General features: G+C 47.5%; 1 protein-coding gene across 1 annotated transcript in view; it reads right to left on the reverse strand.

Annotated features, from left to right (window-relative positions):
* ercc2 (excision repair cross-complementation group 2) overlaps positions 1-27,470 on the reverse strand; it is a 77,978-nt gene that overhangs the window by 39,547 nt on the left and 10,961 nt on the right. The window contains exons 4-16 of the mRNA XM_072489896.1: positions 26,432-26,548; positions 24,261-24,377; positions 22,842-22,965; positions 21,811-21,907; positions 20,720-20,853; positions 20,088-20,256; positions 19,170-19,288; positions 17,783-17,852; positions 12,124-12,193; positions 10,756-10,857; positions 6,645-6,708; positions 4,744-4,865; positions 2,477-2,569 (exon numbers count right to left, since the gene is read on the reverse strand). Of these exons, the coding sequence (XP_072345997.1) occupies positions 2,477-2,569; positions 4,744-4,865; positions 6,645-6,708; positions 10,756-10,857; positions 12,124-12,193; positions 17,783-17,852; positions 19,170-19,288; positions 20,088-20,256; positions 20,720-20,853; positions 21,811-21,907; positions 22,842-22,965; positions 24,261-24,377; positions 26,432-26,548 (1,398 nt within the window). The remainder of the gene's footprint in view (positions 1-2,476; positions 2,570-4,743; positions 4,866-6,644; positions 6,709-10,755; positions 10,858-12,123; positions 12,194-17,782; positions 17,853-19,169; positions 19,289-20,087; positions 20,257-20,719; positions 20,854-21,810; positions 21,908-22,841; positions 22,966-24,260; positions 24,378-26,431; positions 26,549-27,470) is intronic.

Consider the following 27,470-nt stretch of genomic DNA (forward strand, 5'->3'; position numbering starts at 1 on the left):
TCCTCTTGATCTTTACAGCGGTTGTTTTTTTTGGTTAGAGGAGGGGGCAGGGAGGGAAACACTGTATAAGTGTTTCGAATTTAAGTGTCACTTGACAACACCTCCTCCACAAACCAACCTGAAGTTCGGGTGAGCACACGTATGCAAATTTCCCCCGCAACAGGCAATCAGCAGCTACGCTCTACTGCCCTCTGCTGGATGCTCGTCTTCACTTGAAAAGCTAGGGTCTCTTGCTCAGGTACACTTTCACGTTCGGGTGAGCACATGGACGTATGCAAATTTCCCCCGCAACAGCCAATCAGCAGCTCTGCATTACTGCCCTCTGCTGGATGCTTGTCTTCACTTGAACAGCTAGGGTCTCTTGCTCAGGTATACCTTCAAGTTCGGGTGAGCACATGGACGTATGGACATTTCCCCAGCAACAGTCAGTCAGTACTGAGGGAGTGCTGCACTGTCAGAGGGTCAGTACTGAGGGAGTGCTGCACTGTCAGAGGGTCAGTAGTGAGGGAGCGCCGCACTGTCAGAGGGTCAGCGCTGAGGGAGTGCTGCACTGTCACAGGGTCAGTACTGAGTGCTGCACTGTCAGAGGGTCAGTACTGAGTGCTGCACTGTCAGAGGGTCAGTACTGAGGGAGTGCTGCACTGTCAGAGGGTCAGTACTGAGGGTGTGCCGCGCTGTCAGAGGGTCAGTGCTGAGGGAGTGCTGCACTGTCAGAGGGTCAGTACTGAGGGAGTGCGGCACTGTCAAAGGGTCAGTACTGAGTGCTGCACTGTCAGAGGGTCAGTATTGAGGAAGCGCTGCACTGTCAGAGGGTCAGTACTGAGGGAGTGCTGCACTGTCAGAGGGTCAGTACTGAGGGAGTGCGGCACTGTCAGAGGGTCAGTATTGAGGGAGTGCCGCACTATCAGAGGGTCAGTACTGAGGGGGCGCCGCACTGTCAGAGGGTCAGTACTGAGGAGGTGCCGCACTGTCAGAGGGTCAGTACTGAGGGAGTGCTGCACTGTCAGAGGGTCAGTACTGAGGGAGTGCTGCACTGTCAGAGGGTCAGTACTGAGGGAGTGCCGCAGTGTCAGAGGGTCAGTACTGAGGGAGTGCTGCACTGTCAGAAGGTCAATACATAGATATATGGAAGATAGGAGCAGGAGGAGGCCTCTTGGCCCTTCGAGCCTGCTCCGCCAATCATCACGATCATGGCTGATCATCCAGCTCAATAGCCTAATCCTGCTTTCTCCCATAGCCTTTGTTCACATTCTCCCCAAGTGAGGGAGTGCCGCACTGTCAGAGGGTCAGTACTGAGGGAGTGCCGCACTGTCAGAGGGTCAGTACTGAGGGAGTGCCGCACTGTCAGAGGGTCAGTACTGAGGGAGTGCTGCACTGTCAGAGGGTCAGTACTGAGGGAGTGCTGCACTGTCAGAGGGTCAGTACTGAGGGAGTGCTGCACTGTCAGAGCCTCAGGACTGAGGGAGTGCCGCACTGTCAGAGGGTCAGTACTGAGGGAGTGCTGCACTGTCAGAGGGTCAGTACTGAGGGAGTGCCGCACTGTCAGAGGGTCAGTACTGAGGGAGTGTCGCACTGTCAGAGGGTCAGTACTGAGGGAGTGCCGCACTGTCAGAGGGTCAGTACTGAGGGAATGCTGTACTGTCAGAGGGTCTGTACTGAGGGAGTGCCGCACTGTCACAGGGTCAGTACTGAGGGAGTGCTGCACTGTCAGAGGGTCAGTACTGAGGGAGTGTCGCACTGTCAGAGGGTCAGTACTGAGGGAGTGCCGCACTGTCAGAGGGTCAGTACTGAGGGAATGCTGTACTGTCAGAGGGTCTGTACTGAGGGAGTGCCGCACTGTCACAGGGTCAGTACTGAGGGAATGCTGTACTGTCAGAGGGTCTGTACTGAGGGAGTGCCGCACTGTCACAGGGTCAGTACTGAGGGAGTGCTGCACTGTCAGAGGGTCAGTACTGAGGGAGCGCCGCACTGTCAGAGGGTCAGTACTGAGGGAGTGTCGCACTGTCAGAGGGTCAGTACTGAGGGAGTGCTGCACTGTCAGAGGGTCAGTACTGGGGGAGTGCTGCACTGTCAGAGGGTCAGTACTGAGGGAGTGCTGCACTGTCAGAGGGTCAGTACTGAGGGAGTGCTGCACTGTCAGAGGGTCAGTACTGAGGGAGTGCTGCACTGTCAGAGGGTCAGTACTGAGGGAGTGCCGCACTGTCAGAGGGTCAGTACTGAGGGAGTGTCGCACTGTCAGAGGGTCAGTACTGAGGGAGTGCTGCACTGTCTGAGGTACCATCCTTTTAGTGAGATAGTAAATTGACCATCTTGATTGTCTGTCTAGGTGGATATCAAAGATCCAATGCATTTTTCAAAAAAGAGCGAAGGGTTCTCCTGATGCCGGGCTCTCTCTTAACCCAGGATTTCTAAACAGATTAATTGGTCATTTATTTGCATTGTTGGCATCAGGTTTACCCCCTTGTGTCTCACTCACCTCCTGGTATTTATCCAGGGCGACACTGGTCTCTGCAGCATCCTGAGTTTCAATAAAAATAAGTTTGTTGCGTTGAATATTTTCTAGAATTCCCTGAAAAAGAAATGGGATAGTGGTGGATCTCTTGGGCTAGAAACAGGAAAGAAATGATATTCCTGAAGCAACACGTGGAATGAATATGATATTATTTGGCATAAAAACAGAAGGTTTCTGGCAATCTCAGTTAATACTTCAGGTCAATGAACTGGGAAAACTGGAAACGGACAACGACAAAGTCACCAATTAGCTTAATTCTCCTTCCCCACTCCCACGCTGACAATTCTGTCCTCAGCCTCCCACGCTGTTTAAATGAAGCTCAGCAGAAGCTCAAGGAACAGAACCTCGGCTTTTGATTAGGGTGTCTGCAGCCTTAAAGACATCATATTGAGGTCAATAATTTCAAAATATTTATTCCCATTTTGGGGACTTTCAGCTGCTAATGATCCTGCTGTGGACATTTACACATCCCCGAAGGATAAATTTACTTCACTTCTCCCAACACTATTTTCTTTTGCCTGATCCTTTTTCTTATTTAATCACCTCTTTCCCCCATCCATCACTGTACTTTCTTCAAACCTGTGACAGAAGAACTAGGAGCAGGAGTCGGCCATCTGGCCCCTCGAGCCTGCTCCGCCATTCAATGAGATCATGGCTGATCTTTTGTGGACTCAGCTCCACTTTCCGGCCCGAACATCACAACCCTTTTCTAGTTCTGATGAAAGGTTGTTTTACTTTTATATTATTTGGTATCTGGGCCCCTGTCTCGAGCAGCAGATTATGGGGAATGGTTTGCAATCCTGTCCTGTGCCTGGTATACGCACACACGCACACATCAAATAGATGCAAAAGTGCTGAACTCTAGGGGTGAGGTGAGAGTGACTGCCCTCGACATCAAGGCAGCATTTGACCGAGTGTGGCATCAAGGAGCCCGAGCTAAACTGGAGTCACGGGGAATCAGGGGGAAAACTCTCAATCAATTAGAGTCATACCTGGTTGTAATTGGAGGTCAATTATCTCAGTTCCAGGACGTCACTACAGGAGTTCCTCAGGGCAGTGTTCAAGGCCCAACCATCTTCAGCTGCTTCATCAATGACCATCCTTCCATCATGAAGTCAGAAGTGGGGATGTTCGTTGCTGACTGCACAATGTTCAGCAGCATTTGCGAGAATGAGCGAGTTTAGTCATCGCCCCATGACATTCAATGTCATTACCGTCGCTGAATCCTCCACAATTAACATCCCAGGGCAGGGGTTACCATTGACCAGAAACACAACTGGACTAGTCACATAAATACTGTGGCTACAAGAGGTCAGAGGCTTGGAATAGTGTGGCGAGTAACTCACCCCCTGACTCCCCAAAGCCCGTCAACCATCTACAAGTCAGGAGTGTGATGGAATACTCTCCACTTGCCTGGATGAGCGCAGCTCCAACAACACTCAAGAAGCTCATCACCATCCGGGACAAAGCAGCCCCGCTTGATTGGCGCCCCATCCAGCACCTTAAACATTCACTCCCTCCACCACCGACGCACAGTAGCAGTCGTGTGTACCATCTACAAGATGCACTGCAATGACACACCAAGGTTCCTGAGGCAGCACCTTTCAAACACAAAACCTCGACCAACCAGAAGATGCATGGGAACACCATCACCTGGAATTTCCCAAAGCCACACACCATCCAGTCTTGGAAATATATCACTGACCCTGTGTTAAAACCTGAAACGCCCTCCCTAACAGCAGGGTGGGTGTACCTACACCACATGGACAGGATCTCTGCCTAGTTTTGTCCACTCTCACCAACCCAGAGACACTGAGCAATTCCTACCAACCGGCAGAACAGTTAACTCAGTATTGATCATGCTTGGAGCAGAGATTTACCAGACAATGGCTGCACAGAACAGTCACGCTGAACCAGGGAGTTGCTTTCAAAGAACAAAGAAAAGTGAAGCACAGGAACAGGCCCTTCGGCCCTCCAAGCCAGCGCCCACCATGCTGCCCGACTAAACTACAATATTCTACACTTCTGGGGTCCGTATCCCTCTATTCTCATCCTACTCACGCATTTGTCAAGATGCCCCTTAAATGTCACTATCATGTTACATTGAGGAGTGTTTAAAAAATCTCCTTGACTTGGGATGTTGTCTGTCCCTGAGGAGGCTACCCAAGCACTGAATCATCAGCTGCTGTGAAGGCAGAATAAGTCTGAAGGAAAAGCTAGCACTCCTTTACCTGTTCATACCAGGAGGCGACAATGTTTTCCATGTAATGGTAACTGGTGAAAAACGACACAATTCCATCTGGGACAATGGCCGACATCTCCAGCAACAGGTTACCATAGTTACGGATCACAGCTAGAGCCAAAAGAGAGAACGCAAAGTTAACACCAGATGTCGCATTAATTGAGGGACCCAAAGGCTGAACAGCCACGTTGAAGGAAGACGGAAAATGGTCATCAACAATTGGTTCGCACCAATCTCAGGATTGAGAAAGTCTGGATGTTGTAGAACTTCTGGGAAAGTGAATCAGGGCAAGAGACAGTGAGAGTGCAGGGAGGAGAACAGTCTCGAGCGACGGAATGGTTTATTCCTGTTTCTGGAAAGTGTCTCGATGACATGTAACAGGATTAAAACTTCACACTGTATATTTTTATAATATTATACATATGTATATAGATATTGCCATGGCCATTTCTCAAATGTTAAAAACTGGACAAAGATCTTTCCGAAGGGCTGAAGCCAGTCTGTCTGTGACCCTCAAAAAAATCTACCATGGTATTATCAAAGAAACTTGCACCTCGTTATCTCCGAATAGACTCAAATGGACCCTCTTGAGGGCTTCAGAGATCAAATTCAAATAGAGCTATACAAAGGCAATCTGCAATTTCAGATACCTGGGACCCCACCACCTGGAGGTTCCCTTCCAAGTCACTCACCACCCTGACTGGAAAATGTATCGTCGTTCCTTCACTGTCGCTGGGCCAAATTCCTGGAACTCGCGAACAGCACTGTGAATGCACCTACACCCCAGTGACTGCAGTTGGTTCAAGAAAGCAGCTCACCACCACCTTCTGAAGGGCAACTAGGGATGGGCAATAAATGCTGGCCTAACCACATTCCGTAAATGAATTTTAAAAAAGAACCCAGGTTGGTCAACCTTAGGGTCTACTTGAAGAAAGGGCCTCGCGACCTTCCTTTCAATTCTTAATAACTGGGATATTTAACAATCTCTGGAACCCAAATGAGAGATACATTGTCAAAACACTGTGGAGAGGTGAGTCATGTGACATGGTGGGAATCATGTGACATGGACCTAGCTTGTAGAACCAGTAATATGGTCTTCTGGAACTGAGTCTGCCATTTTACCATCTAACTAACAGCAGCTGCCTGATCCCATATGCACTGTTTCGATTGGAAACTCTGCATCATCGCCTACATCTCTGCATGCCTATCTCACCATGGAAGTCAGCTCTACTGGAAAAATGAATTAGACAGCATCAGTTTTCAACCTCCCGGCTACTGTACAGGAATATATTGTTGGACTTTGAGTCTGGTCTCTGGACGCAAGTGAAACAACAATTATTTTTGCTGTGGTCCTATTTTTTCTATATCCCTCTTTTACTGTGTGATTGGAAGGGTGCTACGCTGCAACCCTCCTCCCAAGTTTGAGTGTGCGCAAATAAACTGACCCTCTGAGCTCATCTTATCTCGAATTTGCTGTGGTGTTGATGGAAATTAGATCACAGCAAAACTGAGGGGCTGGGAAATACACCACCGGTTATAAACAGAGAAATCAAAATCAAAACACCTTTCTGTCTCTGTATTGGATAGCAAGAGGAGAAATCAGAGCTGTTTAAATTAACTCTCACTTCTGTCTGTAACACAGGGACTTGGAGAAATGAGAGAGAAAGCTGCTTCTTTGGTGGAACACTTTGGTCGATGCGTCTTTGATAGATGCAAACCAAACAGTCGACCTGGTGCCTCCGGATTCCCTCCTGCTACAATTCCCCTTAGTGTTCAAAAGGTTGGTGGGGTTACTTGGGTCTGGGTGCACTTTCAGAGGGCTGGTGCAGACTCAATAGGCCGAATGGCCTACTTTTGGGATTCTATGATCGACACACGGTGCTGACTTACCAATATCCTCTCTGGTTTCAAACTTGGAGCTGATTGTTACCTGGTCATTGCCACGTCCCACAATCTGAAAAACAAGACAGCAGCTGAACAGAACTCTTAAATCAGGAGCAAAAACAGCCACAGAGGCACCAGAATCAGAAACAACAGCAGCTTTACACGTGGTACAGAAGGTAACTCAAACAGACATAGAATCATAGAATTTACAGTGCAGATGGAGGCCATTCGGCCCATTGAGTCCACACCGGCCCTTGGAAAGAGCACCCTACTTAAACCCACGCCTCCACCCTATCCCCGTAACCCCACCTAACCTTTTTGGACACTAATGGCAAATTTATCATGGCCAATCCACCTAACCTGCACATTTTTGGACTGTGGGAGGAAACCGGAGCCCCCGGAGGAAACCCACGCAGACACGGGGAGAACGTGCAGACTCCGCACAGACAGTGACACAAGCCAGGAATCGAACCTGGGACCCTGGAGCTGTGAAGCAACAGTGCTAACCACTGTGCTACCGTGCTGCCCTTATGCAATGACTGCAGGACATGAAACCAAAGGGTCAAGATGTGAATGGCAAATGACATAGAAACCCTACAGTGCAGAATGAGGCCGTTTGGCCCATCGAGTCAGGAACGACTGCCTTACAAGGGAGACTTAAACAGCTAGAAGTCGACGTCAGAAGAGTGACCTCGACTCTGGATTTGTTTAGGAAACAGCGGGGTGGGAGAGGGTTCAGATGGCGTCCTGAAAGAATGGGCTCAGAGAGGTAGGACCATCAATTTTTTTGTGTAAACTGACCATGTGTTGCTTCATGAAACATCAATAAGAGGCGCTAATAGCTCTCTCACTGGTTGGTATGGATCGGAGTCCCATGTGGAATCCCAGCATCATCCAAGCCCATGTTCCTTGTTACATAGAACATAGAACGATACAGCGCAGTACAGGCCCTTCGGCCCACGATGTTGCACCGAAACAAAAGCCATCTAACCTACACTATACCATTGTGTTTATCCAATAAACTTTTAAATGCCCTCAATGTTGGCGAGTTCACTACTGTTGCAGGTAGGGCATTCCACGGCCTCACCACTCTTTGCGTAAAGAACCTACCTCTGACCTCTGTCCTATATCTATTACCCCTCAGTTTAAAGCCATGTCCCCTCGTGCCAGCCATTTCCATCCGCGGGAGAAGGCTCTCATTGTCCACCCTATCTAACCCCCTGATCATTTTGTATGCCTCTATTAAATCTCCTCTTAACCTTCTTCTCTCCAACGAAAACAACCTCAAGTCCATCAGCCTTTCCTCATAAGATTTTCCCTCCATACCAGGCAACATCCTGGTAAATCTCCTCTGCACCCGCTCCAAAGCCTCCACGTCCTTCCTATAATGCGGTGACCAGAACTGTACGCAATACTCCAAATGCGGCCGTACCAGAGTTTTGTACAGCTGCAACATGACCTCCTGACTCCGGAACTCAATCCCTCTACCAATAAAGGCCAACACTCCATAGGCCTTCTTCACAACCCTATCAACCTGGGTGGCAACTTTCAGGGATCTATGTACATGGACACCTAGATCCCTCTGCTCATCCACACTTCCAAGAACTTTACCATTAGCCAAATATTCCGCATTCCTGTTATTCCTTCCAAAGTGAATCACCTCACACTTCTCTACATTAAACTCCATTTGCCACCTCTCAGCCCAGCTCTGCAGCTTATCTATGTCCCTCTGTAACCTGCTACATCCTTCCACACTGTCGACAACACCACCGACTTTAGTGTCGTCTGCAAATTTACTCACCCACCCTTCTGCGCCTTCCTCTAGGTCATTGATAAAAATGACAAACAGCAACGGCCCCAGAACAGATCCTTGTGGTACGCCACTTGTAACTGAACTCCATTCTGAACATTTCCCATCAACCACCACCCTCTGTCTTCTTTCAGCTAGCCAATTTCTGATCCACATCTCTAAATCACCCTCAATCCCCAGCCTCCGTATTTTCTGCAATAGCCTACCGTGGGGAACCTTATCAAACGCTTTACTGAAATCCATATACACCACATCAACTGCTCTACCCTCGTCTACCTGTTCAGTCACCTTCTCAAAGAACTCGATAAGGTTTGTGAGGCATGACCTACCCTTCACAAAGCCATGCTGACTATCCCTGATCATATTATTCCTATCTAGATGATTATAAATCTTGTCTCTTATAATCCCCTCCAAGACTTTACCCACTACAGACATGAGGCTCACCGGTCTATAGTTGCCGGGGTTGTCTCTGCTCCCCTTTTTGAACAAAGGGACCACATTTGCTATCCTCCAGTCCTCTGGCACTATTGCTATAGCCAATGATGACATAAAAATCAAAGCCATATGTCCAGCAATCTCTTCCCTGGCCTCCCAGAGAATCCTAGGATAAATCCCATCAGGCCCTGGGGACTTATCTATTTTCAGCCTGTCCAGCATTGCCAACACCTCTTCCCTACGTACCTCAATGCCATCTATTCTAATAGCCTGCGTCTCAGCTTCTCCTCCACAACATTATCTTTTTCCTGAGTGAATACTGACGAGAAATATTCATTTAGTATCTCGCCTATCTCTTTAGACTCCACACACTACTTCCCATCCCTGTCCTTGACTGGTCCTACTCTTACCCTAGTCATTCGCTTATTCCTGACATACCTATAGAAAGCTTTTGGGTTTTCCTTGATCCTACCTGCCAAATACTTCTCATGTCCCCTCCTTGCTCGTCTTAGCTCTCTCTTTAGATCCTTCCTCGCTACCTTGTAACTATCCATCGCCCCAACTGAAACTTCACACCTCATCTTCACATAGGCCTCCTTCTTCCTCTTAACAAGAGATTCCACTTCTTTGGTAAACCACGGTTCCCTCGCTCTACGCCTTCCTCCCTGCCTGACCGGTACATACTTATCAAGAACACGCAGTAGCTGATCCTTGAACAAGCTCCACTTATCCAGTGTGCCCAACACTTGCAGCCTACTTCTCCAACCTATCCCCCCAAGTCACGTCTAATGGCTTCATAATTGCCCTTCCCCCAGCTATAACTCTTGCCCTGCGGTGTATACTTATCCCTTTCCATCACTAACGTAAACGTCACCGAATTGCGGTCACTGTTCCCAAAATGCTCTCCTACCTCCAAATCCAACACCTGGCCTGGTTCATTACCCAAAACCAAATCCAACGTGGCCTCGCCTCTTGTTGGCCTGTCAACATATTGTGTCAGGAAACCCTCCTGCACACACTGTACAAAAAACGACCCATCTAATGTACTCGAACTATATCTTTTCCAGTCAATATTTGGAAAGTTAAAGTCTCCCATAATAACTACCCTGTTACTTTCGCTCATATCCAGGCTCATCCTCGTCATCCTTTCCTCTACACCCCTAGAACTATTTGGAGGCCTATAGAAAACTCCCAACAGGGTGACCTCTCCTTTCCTGTTTCTAACCTCAGCCCATACTACCTCGGAAGATGAGTCCCCATCTAGCATCCTCTACGCCACCGTAATACTGCTCTTGACTAGCAGCGCCACAGCTCCCCCTCTTTTGCCTCCTTCTCTGAGCTTACTAAAACACCTAAACCCCGGAACCTGCAACATCCATTCCTGTCCCTGCTCTATCCATGTCTCCGCAATGGCCACAACATCGAAGTCCCAGGTACCAACCCATGCTGCCAGTTCCCCTACCTTGTTTCGTATACTCCTGGCATTGAAGTAGACACACTTCAAACCACCTACCTGAACACTGGCCCCCTCCTGCGACGTTAAATCTGTGCTCCTGACCTCTATACTCTCATTCTCCCGTACCCTAAAACTACAATCCAGGTTCCCATGGTCTTTGCTTCACAATGATTAAAATAGTCAGACAAAACTAGTTTGAATGTTGTGGCATTGCACACGGTCAGTTTGTAAAAATATATACACACTGCAGATAGAGAGTTGGGCAGGAAACTTCAGAAACTTTCTTCACAGACTCATCTAGGATCAAACCTTATGGCTGCACAGTGTTACTAAGAATTGTGACAACAGAGTAAGGTTTAAACAGAAGAAAGGTGTGACCAAGACGCTTAATAATATTTCATTTCAGCCAGACTCACCATAGGACAAAGGCAGGTTCTGGACAAGGTCATGGTAAACGTTGACATAATAACAGGCCTGAAATCGAGGATCTTTGGGTACATGTCGAGCGGAGACAAGGTCTGGCAAAGGCACAGCAGAAAAACAGAAAGTATTAGTTCAAGCGGCAAAGGTTTTGAGTGTTTTCAGAAGTGTGGGGAGGGGAATGATGAGGTTTTAAAAGCTTTGTTTGATGGAAAGGGGTGGGCAGCCAAGTGGACTGATTCTGGGAATGTTGTGGCAACTACAAGATTGGGATTGGTAACTGAAATGTTAATACACCAGAGTTGGAGGAGTAGGGGGTGTGACAGGAACCTCAACACTAAGCAGAGAGAGATCCAAAAGGGAGAATGAGGACCTTGAGGCTGATCACTGGGAGACAGTATACATTACAGTATACATTACAGTATACATTACAGTATACATTACATGGAGACATCACTGGGAGACAGTATACATTACAGTATACATTACAGTATACATTACATGGAGACATCACTGGGAGACAGTATACATTACAGTATACATTACATGGAGACATCACTGGGAGACAGTATACATTACATGGATTTTAGTTATTTTTTCTTCTTTTTCTAATAAATTTAGAATACCTAATTATTTTTTTCCAATTAAGGGGCAATTTAGCGTGGCAAATCCAGCTACCCTGTACATCTTTTGGGTTGTGGGGGTGAGACCCACGCAGACACAGGGAGAATGTGGAAACTCCACAGGGACAGTGACCCAGGGCCGGGATTCAAACCCGGCTTCTCAGCACCATGAGGCAGCAGTGCTAACCACTGCGCCACCCTACATGGATTTTAGTTCTAATGAGTTGCACACAACCCGGATTTCAATAATTTGCACAGTAAATCCTGTAAAATGTCTGTTTGTTCACATTAAGCATGAGGGAGAAAGAAATATAAGGATGTGATGATGTAGTTAGATTCAGATGGGCGAGGGGTGGTGCTATGGAGCATAAACGCCGACACTGACGGTTAATCGGAACGGCCTGTTTCTGTGCTATTAATAATTTATAATTATGAAAAATGTCAAACCGCAGAAACGTGGGGTGTGCCCAGAGAGAGGAGAGGTGTGACCTGTACATAGATGGAGAATTGGTGGATGCAGGGCTGGGTGGGAACAGTGAACGGTGCTGGATTAACAGAATGGCACAGCAAGTGCATCACACAAACCTGAGACAAACGGCTTCAAGCAGGATGTAATCCTACAATCGATACACAGTCTATCCTTAATGATAACACTGGGCAAAGTAGAAAGCTAAACAGAGGATCACCAAACCACAGAAACAAAATCATAGTTCAATTACATAAATAAATTGTGTTACTCACCCCCGAAGTGATAATGACTGACTGGAATCGCTCAAACACAGGCTTGATGGCAATGGACGGGTCCATGCAGCTTAGAAAAAGATTTTAAAAGCACAGAAGCTTTGGAGGTTTATTAAAAATAAAATACACATTTGTACAGTCTTTCATTAACTCTTTCTTGCCTGAAGGCCCCCATGTAGCCTCAATATGCCACGTGGCTCCATGTTCATGGAATCATAGAATTTACAGTGCAGAAGGAGGCCATTCGGCCCATTGAGTCTGCACTGGGCCCTGGAAAGAGCACCCCATTTAAGCCCAACTTCCAACTTATCCCAGTAACCCCAACCTAACCTTTTTGGACATTAAGGGCAATTTGACATGGCCAATCCACCTAACCTGCACATCTTTGGACCGTGGGAGAAAACTGGAGCCCCCGGAGGAAACCCACACACACACGGGGAGAATGTGCAGACTCCACACAGACAGTGACCCAAGCCGGGAATCGAACCTAGGACCCTGGAGCTGTGAAGCAACTGTGCTAACCACTGTGCTACCGTGCTGCCCCTACATTAGTCCAATGTTAGCAGAATAATACACTGTAGTACACAGTATAGTGATCCCTTCCTTTCAAAACACAAATCATCTGACTTAACATGACCTACAAAGAACAGTACAGCACAGGAACAGGCCCTTCAGCCCTCCAAGCCTGTGCCGATCACGATGCCCTAACTAAAAAAAAACTAAAGTTGGGGATTAGCTGATGTGAGAAATATCTAAATATTATTTAAAATCAATGTGTGCAATTCTACTCCATAATTTTGAGTGTTACTTTCAAAATTAACATTTACAAATGAAACTGCTTAACATGTTTAAACTGCTTCACGTGGCTGCAGGAATGGTGTAGGAGGGAGGGCTTCAGGTATTTGGATAATTGGAGCGCATTCTGGGGAAGGTGGGACCTGTACAAGCAGGACGGGGTGCATCTGAACCAGAGGGGCACCAATATCCTGGGAGGGAGGTTTTCTAGTACTCTTCGGGAGGGTTTAAACTAATTTGGCAGGGGAATGGGAACCGGATTTGTAGTCCAGCAACTAAGTTAGCCGATATTCAGGACGCCAAAGTGTGTAGTGAGGCAGTGGGGAAGGGAACACTGACAAAGGAGAGTACTTGCAGGCACGGAGATGGGTTGAAGTGTGTATACTTCAACGCAAGAAGCATCAGGAATAAGGTGGGTGAACTTAAGGCATGGACCGGTATCACGGAAACTTGGATAGAAGAGGGGCAGAAATGGTTGTTGGAGGTCCCTGGTTATAGATGTTTCAATAAGATTAGGGAGGGTGGTAAAATAGGTGGGGGGGCGGCATTGTTAATTAGAGATAGTATAACAGCTGCAGAAAGGCAGTTCGAGGAGTATCACCCTATTGAGGTAGTATGGGTTGAAGTCAGAAATAGGAAAGGAGCAGTCACCTTGTTAGGAGTTTGCTATAGGCCCCCCAATAGTAGCAGAGATGTGGAGGAACAGATTGGGAAACAGATTTTGGAAAGGTGCAGAAGTCACAGGGTAGTAATCATGGGTGACTTCAACTTCCCAAACATTGATTGGAAACTCTTTAGATCAAATAGTTTGGATGGGGTGGTATTTGTGCAGTGTGTCCAGGAAGCTTTTCTAACACAGTATGTAGATTGTCCGACCAGAGGAGGGGCAATATTGGATTTAGTACTTGGTAATGAACCAGGGCAAGTGATAGATTTGTTAGTGGGGGAGCATTTTGGAGATAGTGACCACAATTCTGTGACTTTCACTTTAGTAATGGAGAGGGATAGGTGCGTGCAACAGGGCAAGGTTTACAATTGGGGGAAGGGTAAATATGATGTTGTCAGACAAGAATTGAAGTACATAAATTGGGAACATAGGCTGTCAGGGAAGGACACAAGTGAAATGTGGGACTTGTTCAAGAAACAGGTACTACGTGTCCTTGATATGTATGTCCCTGTCTGGCAGGAAAGAGATGGTCGAGTGAGGGAACCATGGTTGACAAGAGAGGTTGAATGTCTTGTTAAAAGGAAGAAGGAGACTTATGTAAGGCTGAGGAAACAAGGTTCAGACAGGGTGCCGGAGGGATACAAGATAGCCAGGAGGGAACTGAAGAAAGGGATTAGGAGAACTAAGAGAGGGCATGAACAATCTTTGGCGGGTAGGATCAAGGAAAACCCCAAGGCCTTTTACACAATTGTGATAAATATGAGAATGACTAGAGCGAGGGTAGGTCCGATCAAGGATAGTAGCGGGAGTAAGCGGGAGTCTTACTTCGGTGGTGGGCAAAGTAATGGAAAGGGTACTGAAGGATAGGATTTCTGAGCATCTGGAAAGACACTGCTTGATTAGGGATAGTCAGCACGGATTTGTGAGGGGTAGGTCTTGCCTTACAAATCTTATTGAATTCTTTGAGGAGGTGACCAAGCATGTGGATGAAGGTAAAGCAGTGGATGTAGTGTACATGGATTTTAGTAAGGCATTTGATAAGGTTCCCCATGGTAGGCTTCTGCAGAAAGTAAGGAGGCATGGGATAGTGGGAAATTTGGCCAGTTGGATAACAAACTGGCTAACCGATAGAGGTCAGAGAGTGGTGGTGGATGGCAAATATTCAGCCTGGATCCCAATTACCAGTAGCGTATCGCAGGGATTAGTTCTGGGTCCTCTGCTGTTTGTGCTTTTCATTCATGACTTGGATGAGGGAGTTGAAGGGTGGGTCAGTAAATTTGTAGACGGTACAAAGATTGGTGGAGTTGTGGATCGTGAGGAGGGCTGTTGTCGGCTGCAAAGAGACACAGATAGGATGCAGAGCTGGGCTGAGAAGTAGCAGATGGAGTTTAACCCTGAAAAGTGTGAGGTTGTCCATTTTGGAAGGACAAATATGAATGCGGAATACAGGGTTAACGGTAGAGTTCTTGGCAATGTGGAGGAGCAGAGAGATCTTGGCGTCTATGTTCATACATCTTTGAAAGTTGCCACTCAAGTGGATAGAGCTGTGAAGAAGGCCTATGGTGTGCTAGCGTTCATTAACAGAGGGATTGAATTTAAGAGCCGTGAGGTGATGATGCAGCTGTACAAAACCTTGGTATGGCCACATTTGGAGTACTGTGTACAGTTCTGGTCGCCTCATTTTAGGAAGGATGTGGAAGCTTTGGAAAAGGTGCAAAGGAGATTTACCAGGATGTTGCCTGGAATGGAGAGTAGGTCTTACGAGGAAAGGTTGAGGGTGCTAGGCCTTTTCTCATTAGAACGGAGAAGGATGAGGGGCAACTTGATAGAGGTTTATAAGATGATCAGGGGAATAGATAGAGTAGACAGTCAGAGACTTTTTCCCCAGGTGGAACAAACCATTACAAGGGACATAAATTTAAGGTGAATGGTGGAAGATATAGGGGGGGATGTCAGAGGTAGGTTCTTTACCCAGAGAGTAGTGGGGGCATGGAATGCACTGCCTGTGGAAGTAGTTGAGTCGGAGACATTAGGGACCTTCAAGCAGCTATTGGATAGGTACATGGATTACGGTGGAATGGTATAGTGTAGATTAATTTGTTCTTAAGGGCAGCACGTTAGCATTCTGGCTAGCACAATTGCTTCACAGCTCAAAGGGAAAGGATGGCCCCTTTGGAGTGAATTCTGCACCAATGACGAAACAGGTCCCGGGAGTATAGGACATACCTGGTGGAGGAACCTGTCAGAGATTCATAAGAAGAGCTTGGGGAAAGCTCGCAAGCTGATGGCAATCGTGTCCTGCTTGGCACAATTGCTAGGCACAGAGGAGGTCGTTAGGACGCTCCGTAGAGAGATTGAGGAGAGAGACAGAAATAGTGAGGGAGATGTGAGCGAATTTGAGAAGAATAATAAGGAGTTAAAATGACCTAATTTGAGACTTGTGGGAGGAAACCGGAGCACCCGGAGGAAACCCACGCAGACACGGGGAGGACGTGCAGACTCCGCACAGACAGTGACCCAGCGGGGAATCGAACCCGGGACCCTGGAGCTGTGAAGCAACAGTGCTAACCACCGTGCTACCGTGCTGCCCATCATCTAAACTGCAATCAGCTAACTACACAGATGGTGGAACTTACACCCTTCCTCGTCTGCAGTGCCTCATTTCAAACCAGCACAAGCCATTCATGAAGCATGAGAAGAAACAGTGATAATTAGTGGATCTGTTAAAGGGCTGGTTTAGCTCAGTGGGATAGACAGCTGGTGTGTGGTGCAGAACAAGGCCAGCAGCGCGGGTTCCACTCCCGTACCAGCTGAAAATTCTGAATTCTCCCTCAGTGTACCCGAACAGGCGCTGGAGTGTGGCGACTAGGGGCTTTTCACAGTAACTTCATTGCAGTGTTAATGTGAGCCTACTGGTGACAACAAAGTTTCAAAGAATCATAGCATTTACAGTGCAGAAGGAGGCCATTCGGCCCATCGAGTCTGCACTGGCGCTTTGGAAAGAGCACCCCACACCTCCACCCTACCCGACACTAAGGGCAATTTTGGACACTAAGGGCAATTTATCACGGCCAATCCACCTAACCTGCACATCTCTGGACTGTGGGAGGAAACCGGAGCATCCGGAGGAAACCCACGCAGACACGGGGAGGATGTGCAGACTCCGCACAGACAGTGACCCAAGCCGGGAATCGAACCTGGGACCCTGGAGCTGTGAAGCAATTGTGCTAACCACTCTGCTACCATGCTGCCCTATCTTTTCTTTCTTTTTAATCTTGTGTGGTGTCACTGATGGCTAGTCTGGGATATGACATTCTGTGACTAGTTCATTCTTTAAACAGCACTTTTAAATCATTCTCTGCAGCAGCACTCAGGAATCCAGGAAATGAAGTGAGTTAGCGATCAGTAACTCTTACAAATTTTAGACTCTAGGCTAAATATTGAAAAAAAAACCCCGAAAGAAAGTCAAAGATTTATCCGCATCTATAACCGGACACAGGCTGGATACAAGTCTATTTTAGATTGATAAATAAACTAGATTAGATGAATTAGTTTAGCTAGATCTGATTAAAGAGATTCAGTTCGATTTGATAAAACCTGCCAGCACAGACATCGCACATCGTCACTATTCAATATCACATTAGGAGTGGACCTAATCGGACATTTTGCCTCGAAACATCACATCCCCCCTGCCACAAACAAGCCTTCTCAAAGACTGTAAAACATTTAATGATCGAAGGCAGGCAGTTACATCGTTCAAAAGTCACTTTGCGGTAGAATTTAAATTCTAACCCTTTTGACTTAATGGCCATTGCTAGATTTTAATAAAACTGCAATTAATTTTAGACAAGAGGAAATCTTAAACTCTGACGGGTGCAGTGCCTCAGTGAATGAGTTGAGTCTCTCAGCGTGAAGCAGTTTAACGTTCTGAAGTGCAAGGATGAGGAGTCCAGAACTGACCCAGTTTTCAGACAAAATTGTTGATCTGACCGAGTGACATGATAGGATCCCGGTGTAGGGAGTTGGAAGATGACATGGAGGTAAAGTAGAGGATGTTCTTCTGCTGTTACAGCAGATAATTATGCTAGTATGTGATATAAGGAGAGTGGCCAAAATGGGGAAAAAACCCTCAACTTTAATGACAAAACAAAGAACCTCCTCAGTTGATTAGTGTACGACGTGCAGACTTGAGCCTACCTGAAGTGAAGGACTGGATTAAGAACGGTTGGGGTTTTGTCATCAAAAGGTTCCATGATGATGGTAAAACCTTGGGTACCAAAGAGAAAGGCTGTGAGATTGCAGGATTGCCAAAGTTACAGAAACGAGGAGCTGCACTATCACCCACCATATGGACCTCGTCATATCTCAGTTTACCTGCTCCCTTTGCTAAGTCAGGAATTGATCTAATTCCTTTCCGCACCCTTAACTTGGAGAGAGCTGGGAATTTAGGGATTGGCCGGACACTGTGAAGGGACCTATTTGCTGCAGACTGCTCTCTTAGTTCCTCTCAGCCGCCCCTCCAACATCTTCAACAGGCAACTTAGAAAACAAGACCGACGGGAAGAGCTGGGCTGCAGGGGTCATAAAGACATCAGTGTCGAAAGTAACCGAGTCTTAGAGTCATTACAACACAGAGGGAGGACATTCTGCCCATCGGACCTGTGTCAGCTCTTTGTAGGGCGATCCAATTTCTGATTGGGATAATTCCCAATTACTGGCGGCTGTTCCTGATAAATCACTTCTTCCTCAGTTTCCTCTCTGGAAAATGTTGGATCTAGTTCCAGGGGTTCCTGTTCTTTCAGCTGTGTAACATTTGACAGAAATGAAAAGTCATCACAGTGTTTGCACCCAACTGAGAAACGCAGGAAATGCTGAATCATTCAGCAGGTCGACAGCCTCAGTGCATGGAGGGAAGTAAAGTGTTGAAATGTCACTAACCTGAATTATTAGCCACACTAGCCACTCTTTCGAGGAGGCCTAACCCACTAAACGTGTCTCCAGAATTTGCTGTGGACTGAGAAATGTACATTAGTGGAGTTTCTGTTTGGAGGCAACATGCTCTCTTTAGGAAACACATTCCACTTTTTCCAACCCTGGAGAACCTTAGTTCGCCCTGGCAAGGCTCAAGGATTAGGAATGTTCCACGATAACACTCAAATGTCGTCAGTCAAAACCGCTCAGCTTACTGACAGAGCATCACAGGACTTTCTGCTCTTCAACCAACCAAAACCCTGACCATTTGGGACATTCTTGCGAGGTTAGCAGAGCTCATCCATCAACTAAACTAATTAGAGTCCAGTGTAAATATCCAGCCACACATTAATCACCAGAGCTACTGGACCAACTCGATCCCAATTTCTGCCCTTCAATGCTTCATTCACAATCGTTGACAACACTAAATATTGACAGTCTATCTGACTATGTCAGAGAGGAGAGAAACCAATAGAAAGCCTTATCCTACACATCTACTGTCCAGTTGCAGTTCCTTCTATGATTGGCTATATGAGCATAGGTAAGGAGCTCAGAATCCTGCTGAGGTATAAACACACTGCAAATGCAGAGTACCCTGTACAAGAATTACTACCTTTGGCATAGGTGCTGACCAACGTCGCAAAGTTCGAGACAAGTATGATGGGCGAAAAGTTGCTGAGGTCAGCAACTTCCAGCGTCTGCAGCAATGAACGTAACCTTTCAGAGCAGAACCTGGCAGAGACAAAGATCACAAAACAGCAATGACACAGGGAGCTGAAAATGCGGACCTAAACTTCACAGCTCAAACTCCTAAACCTCCTGAAAGTGCTCAGGGTAGAATGGCATCTGATCAGCATCCCTCTGACTGTGTCTGGGGCCGAGAAGCAAGTCTCACAATGCGGACTGACTGTCAGAGGGACCACAATCAAACAACGAATGGGTCACCAGACAGCGACGGGAGTTCTGGCCGATTTCCCCCTCCGGAAACAAGGAAGATTCCAGGTTCAATCCTGGATGTCTTCACATTTAGCTAATCCTAACGGAGGTGGTAGTAGAGAGGCTGAATTGGTTCTGGTCCCTCACTCCAGTTGGAGAGGTATCAGCATCTAATCCTTATTCAAGGTGAATCCTGGTCTAAAATGTTGGGCTGTTGAAATGATTCCATAATCTGCAAACACTGACTATTTGAAAGTAAAAATCAATAAAAGTTACAATGAGGCTGTTGGATTGTTGTCAAAACCAAAACTCCTTGTGGGCAGGAAACGTGCTGTCTTTATCCAATCTGGTCCGTATGTGACTACAGTACACACCAGTGTGGCTCGTGCTTAACTGGCCTCCCAAATGGTTCCAGAAGACATTTGTATCAAAAACCTCAGGAAACTAGGAATGGCCAACATTCAACCTGACAACAAAACGTTTAATATCCTGAAGAATGGGCACTTGGTAACAGATGGAAGCCAGTGGCCGTGGGCCAGAGTTACTCAGTTCCCACCATTTTCGAAGGGGCAACAGGCAATTTGGATTCTAATACCTGAGGGGTTTGCGTTCAATGCAGACTTTATCAAAAACATCCTTCAGAAAAGAGGGCGGGTTCTCAGCTACCACATGGTGTACCCGTAGGCGGGACTTCAGATACTCCACAAACCGCTTCATAAACCCAACAAAGTGTTCGGCAGTGCGAATACTCCCAGGAATGGACTCTGGATTCAAAATAGAAAATGTGATTAATTCTCAGCCACATCCTCCTGAATATCGATTTTTTTGGGCATTTTTACTGAGAATTACCAAGGTCCAAGAGGAGAGGCGGGGCTGAACAAAGATGGACAATAGGAGGGGAGAGGCCTGTGAATGAGGTTAGTTGATGTTATGCGATGTTTGTAGATAGGAGGGGGAAAGATTCTGGAAGCCGGAATGTCAACACTTACTCTGGTGACAATGAGGCCAATGGACCAATATCAATGAGTGAAGTAAAATCACATCATTGAGTTGTTAGGCCACAAGCTTGCAATGAGGAGGGACGTGAACTGGAGGTAGATAAGGGAGCCAGATTGTGAATTGCCACCACAACGCAGGGCTCTCCAGCTCACCATAGTCTGTAGAATAGTTTTATCGGAACAGTGTATAAAGTTTGTGAAAACTTTACAATTCCTTCACCGACTGTACCTTGTAGAATTTCGTCTGGCAATACAGGATTGGCTAAATAGATATCCGTTTCTCTGGCCACATGAGCCTCCTTCAGTCCCTCCACCAAATGTCTGTATTCTTCTTTCAGTTTGGCAGCATCGGTTTCCTTTATACTGGGGACAGAAACCAGTGTTTGTGAAGACGATTAAGATCCAGTGTTAGTGGACATTTAATATGCGAGAGGAGTCATCTCCATTTTGTGTGAATCTAAACCCGATACGCTCAGGAATCCATACAAGAGGATTATTGGTCTGAATTTCAAGCTTTCCCTGGAACATCACACCTTGCTCCAACTCCCCTCGCAGCACTGCAGGCTACGTAATTGAAGGGACAGGGCCGATGTCTGATTGACTAAAACCACCAGCATTTACATGTCTGAATTGCCCCATCTGTGAGGGTGTTAGGTTGCAAGGCAATCTGAAGATTTGCTGGTCCCAGTGATAGCTTTTTTAGAGCAGAAACAGGTCATTCAGCCCGACTCTCCATGCTGGTTGTACCACTCCAGTCTCCTCACACTATATTTATTTAATCTCGCCTTCTGTTCCTTTCTCCCTCACGTTTATCTAACTTACCCTTAAATGTATCTATGGCCTTTGCGGGAAACGCTCCATGCGGGGTTAATTTACCATTCTCTGCGTAAAGATAAAACTTCCTGATACCAAAATCTGCCCTCTCACCCTGTTCCCTTATGTCCTGGTGAATTGGCTGCTACTGCACAGAGTTTCCCTTCCCTTGTTTATACGATGTTGTTTTTAATCAATCTAACACCAGCAGGCAACCTAGCAGTAGAACAACATTGTTCCAGTCCAGCTTGCTCTGTCGATTACCCATCACCTGATGGAAGGTCATTGACCTGAAAAATTAATTCCTGTTCCTCACTCCACAGATACTGACAGATATCCTCAGCATTCCCAGTATTTTCTGTTTTTTTATATCAGATTTCCAGCAATGGCAGTATTTTATTTGTGCTGCTCCCGAGTCTGTTTCTCTGATCTGGTCTACGTCAGGTCACCTCCGCAGAACAAGAATGTACAAGTGAAACAGATTGAAAAGCTGATTTAATGACTCACTGTTGGATGGTCTTTTGTAACGTTTCAATGTTGTTCTGACATTGGTCTAACATGCGTCGGGTAATGTTCACACTCATTGAGTCAATGCACACATTGTCTGCAAAATATTGGGAGAAATAGCAATGATAGAAATGCGTTTGTTTTCAAATGAATCAATATTTTTTTCAAAAGCACGAGAGAATCAGAAACCTTTATGATCGAGTCAATCAGTGAGCTGGATCTCCAGCTCTGGAACTGGAATCCAGTCAGAAGGGGGATCTCTCCATCTTTGCTGCTGAAAGAGATCTTGCTAAAATAAACCCAGGTGCCGCCTCACTCCAGACCCACAGCTCAAGAATGTGTTAAATGGATCGATTTTACACGGAGAGCCTTTTGGATGGTTCGTGTGATTAATGTGGCCCAGATTTGAACTTGGAGGTTACGGCACAAGGTTTGCGGCACGGTAGCACAGTGGTTAGCACAGTTGCTTCACAGCTCCAGGGTCCCACGTTCGATTCCCAGTTTGGGTCACTGTCTGTGCGGAGTCTGCAAGTTCTCCAAGTGTCTACCTGGGTTTCCTCCGGGTGCTCCAGTTTCCACCCACAAGCCCCGAAAGACGTGCTGTTAGGTGAATTGGACATTCTGAATTCTACCTGTGTACCCGAACAGGCGCCGGAATGTGGCGGCTAGGGGCTTTTCACAGTAACTTCGTTGCAGTGTTAATGTAAGCCTGCTTGTGACAATAAAGATTATTATTATAATGCACACTGCCCCTGACCTGGCAGCGTGTGGAGTAGAGACTGGGTGTAATTTTACATGGCTCAGGAATATACAAATGCCCCTACACCATAATTGTAATCAGATATATTTTTATACCCAGCTTTGACAAAGAGTCATCCAGACTCGAAACGTTAGCTCCCTTCTCTCTCCACAGATGGTCAGACCTGCTGAGATTGTCCAGTATTTTCTGTTTTTATTTCAGGTTCCAGCATCCGCAGTAACTTGCTTTCAGATTTTTAAACCACGTTGATGACTTCAGTACGACAACATACCGATATTGTGAGCCTCATCGAACACCACCACCGATCTTCGCGACAGCTCCTTCGAGACTAGGTCTGCGATCTTGGGGTCCAGTAAGTAGTGATAGCTGTACACTATAATGTTCGCATGCAGAATCTGACAGGAGTATCACAAAGCTGGTGCATTAGTGATACAGAAGCAGTCAAATAACACATGATCCAGAAAAAATATCCTTTCCTATCCTAAAGATATTGACACCTGGTTAGGATGGGCAGTGAGTGAATTTTTCCACAGGGAACTGCTGTTTCTCTGGAACTTTGCCTCAATTAGTCCTCATGTGTCATTCCACGACAGGGGAACCATGGGCTGGATTCTCCAAAAATGGGGCATTGTCCGCCCGCCGGCGTGAAAACGCTGGCTTCTCACTCTTGACTTTCCTTACAAAAGTCATGAGTGATTCTCCCATCTGCAGGGGGCTAGCAGGCCCCCAGAGTAGTTCCCACAGCTCAGGCTGCGGATACAGGCCCCCGCACGTCCGGTCAGGAGTCCGCGCCTGCGCACAGCGGTGGCCTGCAGCGCCATGGCAAACTCGGACCAACACCGACACTGTAGGCCCCACTGAGATGCTGCGTGCCCAGGGATCCGAGTCGCCCCATCGCTGCCCCAGCTGCCCATGAGGCGCCCCCTGTGATCTATCCCCCCGGCCCCCCACCAGGGCGGCCGCGGACTCTGCAGTCTGCAGTCGCCACCCGACATTCCCGACTAGCCATATGTGGTTTGAACCACGCCGTCGGGAACTTCCCAGTTTTGCCCGGAGAATCGCTGGGGGGGGGGGGGGCTCGCACGCGAGCGATTCTCCGGTGACGGGAGAATCGCGGGAGCGGCTAGGGCACGATTCCCGCGTAAACATCGATTCTTCGCCCCCGCGCTTGATGCGATTTCGGTGCGGGGCTGCAGAGAATCCGGCCCCATGTTCGAGACGGATATTTTCCAGGCCAAAGATCCCCAAATCCACCCACACTCACACCCGTGCACACAGGCGCACACAGACAGGAGCATGCACATTCAGTCGCTTGCACACAGTCAGTCACTCATGTGCAGTCACGTGTACATATACATCTTCTGGTTGGAGTTCGGCAGATTTCTTCCCATTTCCTCAACCAAGACACGGTGCAAAAAATTGCATTTCCCAATCAGCAAACTCAGAAGTTGGAGCTAAAGCACAAGATTTCTGTTAGTCCAGTCTGGAGCCTGTCTCAGCAGTGGGAACGTGGGACGATGAGGAGGGTCAGGGTCAGGCCGAATGACCTATGATGCTTTGCAAAGTGGACAATTACCGTGCTGCAGGACCAGGTCCGCAGCAGAGTCGATGCTTCAGATTGACGCGAATTAGGTAAAGAAAGGCTTGGAACTACTGTCATCCACCCACAGGCAAGTTGGGATTCACTTACGGAATATCTGGCCAGGAAATAGGGACACCATCCTTTCTGCTTCCCATAAACCTTCAGGTCATCCAGGTTGTAAATTCCAGCGGGTAGAGGCAGTTGCTTCCCGTGGACATCAAACTCCTGTTGGAGAAAATGCACATTAACAACCATTACAGAGCCAATGAAACACTCACAAACAATAGGAGCAGGAGGAGGCCATTCGGCCCCTCGAGCCTATGCCGCCATTCAATATGATCATGGCTGATCCTCTATCCCATCTACTTCTACACTCTCCCCATATCCCTTGATGCCTTTAGTGTCTACAAATATATTCAGTAACTTGGGCCTCTGCAGCTTTCGGTGGTGGAGAATTCCCCAGGTTCCCCACCGTGTGTGAAGAAATCTATCCTCATCTCGGTCCTAAATGCCACCCCACCCCCCGTATCCTCAGACTGACTCCTTGTTCCCGACCGACCCCCCCGCCCCCAGCCAGAGGGATCATCGTCCCTGTATCTTTGTACATCGACATTTCCCAAACTATCACTGAAATAATACTCTGCCATTCTATCTTTCCTGCTAAACTGGATAACTCACACTTATCCACGCTAAACTGCATCTGCCATGCATTTGCCTATTTGCCCACCCAATCAACTTGTCTAAATTGGTCCTCGCCACTCACATTTCCACCTAGTTTTGTTTCATCAGCAAACTTGGAAATATTGCTGTTGGTTCCCTCGTCCAAATCATTGATGCATATTGTGAAGAGCCAGGGTCCAAGTACAGACCCCTGGGTATCCCACTAGTAACCGCCTGCCACACCGAAAAAGACCCATTTGTTCCTACCCTCTGTTTCCTGTCTGCTAACCAATTTTCAATCCATGCCAATATATCACCCCCAATTCCATGTGCTTTACTTTTTATAAAAATTCATTTACACAATGTGGGAGTCACTGGCTGGGCCAGAATTTATTGCCCATCCCAAGTTAACCTTCATAAAGTGGTGGTGAGTCACCTTCTTGAACCGCTGCAGTCCCCGAGGTGTAGGTACACCCACAATGTTGTTAGGGAGGGAGTTCTTTGATTTTGATTCAGCAACAGAGAAGGAACGGTGATATATTTCCCAGGCAGGGCGTGAGTGACTTGGAGGGGAACCTCCAGGTGGTGGGGTTCCCAGGTATCTGCTGCTCTTGGCCTTCTAGGTGGTGGTGGTCGTGGGTTTGGAAGGTGCTGTCTAAGGAACGTTGGTGAATTCCTACAGTGCGTCTTGTAGACGGTACACACGGCTGCTACATTGTGTCAGAGGTGGAGGAGTGAATGTTTGTGGATGGGGTGCCAATCAAGCGGGGCTGCTTTGTCCTGGATGGTGTTGAGCTTCTCGAGTGTTGTTGGAGCTGCGCTCACCCAGGCAAGTGGGGAGTATTCCATCACACTCCTGACTTTTGCACACTAACCTCTGGTGTTGTACCATGTGAGTGATATCAGCTAGTTGGAGGCGAGAGCTTGGCAAGGTCAAATCAAGAAATAACAACTTAGCAATGTCAAGCTCGGGTTTAAAACAACTATGGATTGTAGATAGGAGGTAAAATTGAGGCAGAGGAGAAGGAATTGGAGAGGGGGAGAAGGGAGGTGGAAGAGGATGGGCACAAGATAGAAAAGGGAAAGGGGTGAATATAGTCGAAGTTATGGGAGGCAGCACCTTCCAGACCTACGACCTCCCATCACCGAGAAGGTCAAGGGCAGCAGGTACACAGGGTCACCCTCACCTGCTCAAACCCAATCATTTCTGGTCTTGCCAGCAATGTCCACATCCCATGTACGAATATAAAAGTGAAACAGAGGGAGGGGAGAGAGATAGTGAGAGGGGGAACAGAGGGAGGATGAGGTGAGGACGGGAGGGGAGGGCTGGAGGGGAGCAGGAGAGCTTTCTCCATGATGGGAAAGAATGATTTTCAAGTTAGAGAGAGTCAGACAACAGAGGATGCAGGGAGGAGGTACTGAAGGCTGAACTCAGCTCTCAGATTACACGACACATGCTCACAGAAGCAAAGGCCCAGTCTGCTTCTGCAAGAATGTCCACGCTGCCGAAACCAAGTTTGACAACCACATAATGGAACCAACAGTGAAGAACTCGACTCGTCAGTTTCTAGGCAGGGATTTTGATTGAAAATGTATAAATCTTAGCTGCTGTAATGCACCTCGTAGAATTGGCAGACGGGGATGTCGGGATTGCTCGAGTGCTGCATTCTGATGTGTGATGCAGTCAGGGTGCGACATTTGCCATCAACTAGCTTTCCAAACCGCTGGGCACTGACCTTCAAACAACAAAAGCAAATCAAATCAACATAATAACCATTCTCCACAAAGAAAACGCAGGAAATGTGCATTCCCCCAGGACACTGCACAGATGTTTCTCAGCCAAATAACTTCGAAGTTAAGCTATACTTGTGCAAACAACTCAACTGCAGAAAGCAAGATGCCACAAACAGTAAATTAAATGTCTCGCAGTTAATCTAGGTTTGGCAGGAGTGGTTAGAATCACGGAAAGGTTATAGCACAGACCACCCTGCCGATGCTGGCTCCTGCAAGAGTAATTCAACTGGTTTCACTCCCCACCATTTAGCCCATGGACACGCACTTCTTTTCTCTTCTGATGGTGATCCAATGTGCTTTTGAAAGCCACGAGTGAAGCTGCTCCACCACACTCTCCGGCACTGTATTACAGACCCACACTCTCCGGCACGGCATTACAGACCCGCACTCTCCGGCACGGCATTACAGACCCACACTCTCCGGCACGGCATTACAGACCCACACTCTCCGGCACTGCATTACAGACCCACACTCTCCGGCACTGCATTACAGACCCACACTCTCCGGCACGGCATTACAGACCCACACTCTCCGGCACGGCATTACAGACCCACACTCTCCGGCACTGCATTACAGATCCACACTCTCCGGCACGGCATTACACACCCACACTCTCCGGCACTGCATTACAGACACGCACTCTCCGGCACGGCATTACAGACCCACACTCTCCGGCACTGCATTACAGAGCCACACTCTCCGGCACTGCATTACAGACCCGCACTCTCCGGCACGGCATTACAGACCCGCACTCTCCGGCACGGCATTACAGACCCACACTCTCCGGCACGGCATTACAGACCCACACTCCCCGGCACGGCATTACAGACCCACACTCTCCGGCACGGCATTACAGACCCACAC

The sequence above is a fragment of the Scyliorhinus torazame genome, chromosome 25 (genome assembly GCF_047496885.1).
Source record: "Scyliorhinus torazame isolate Kashiwa2021f chromosome 25, sScyTor2.1, whole genome shotgun sequence".
Classification (NCBI taxonomy): Eukaryota; Metazoa; Chordata; class Chondrichthyes; order Carcharhiniformes; family Scyliorhinidae; genus Scyliorhinus; species Scyliorhinus torazame.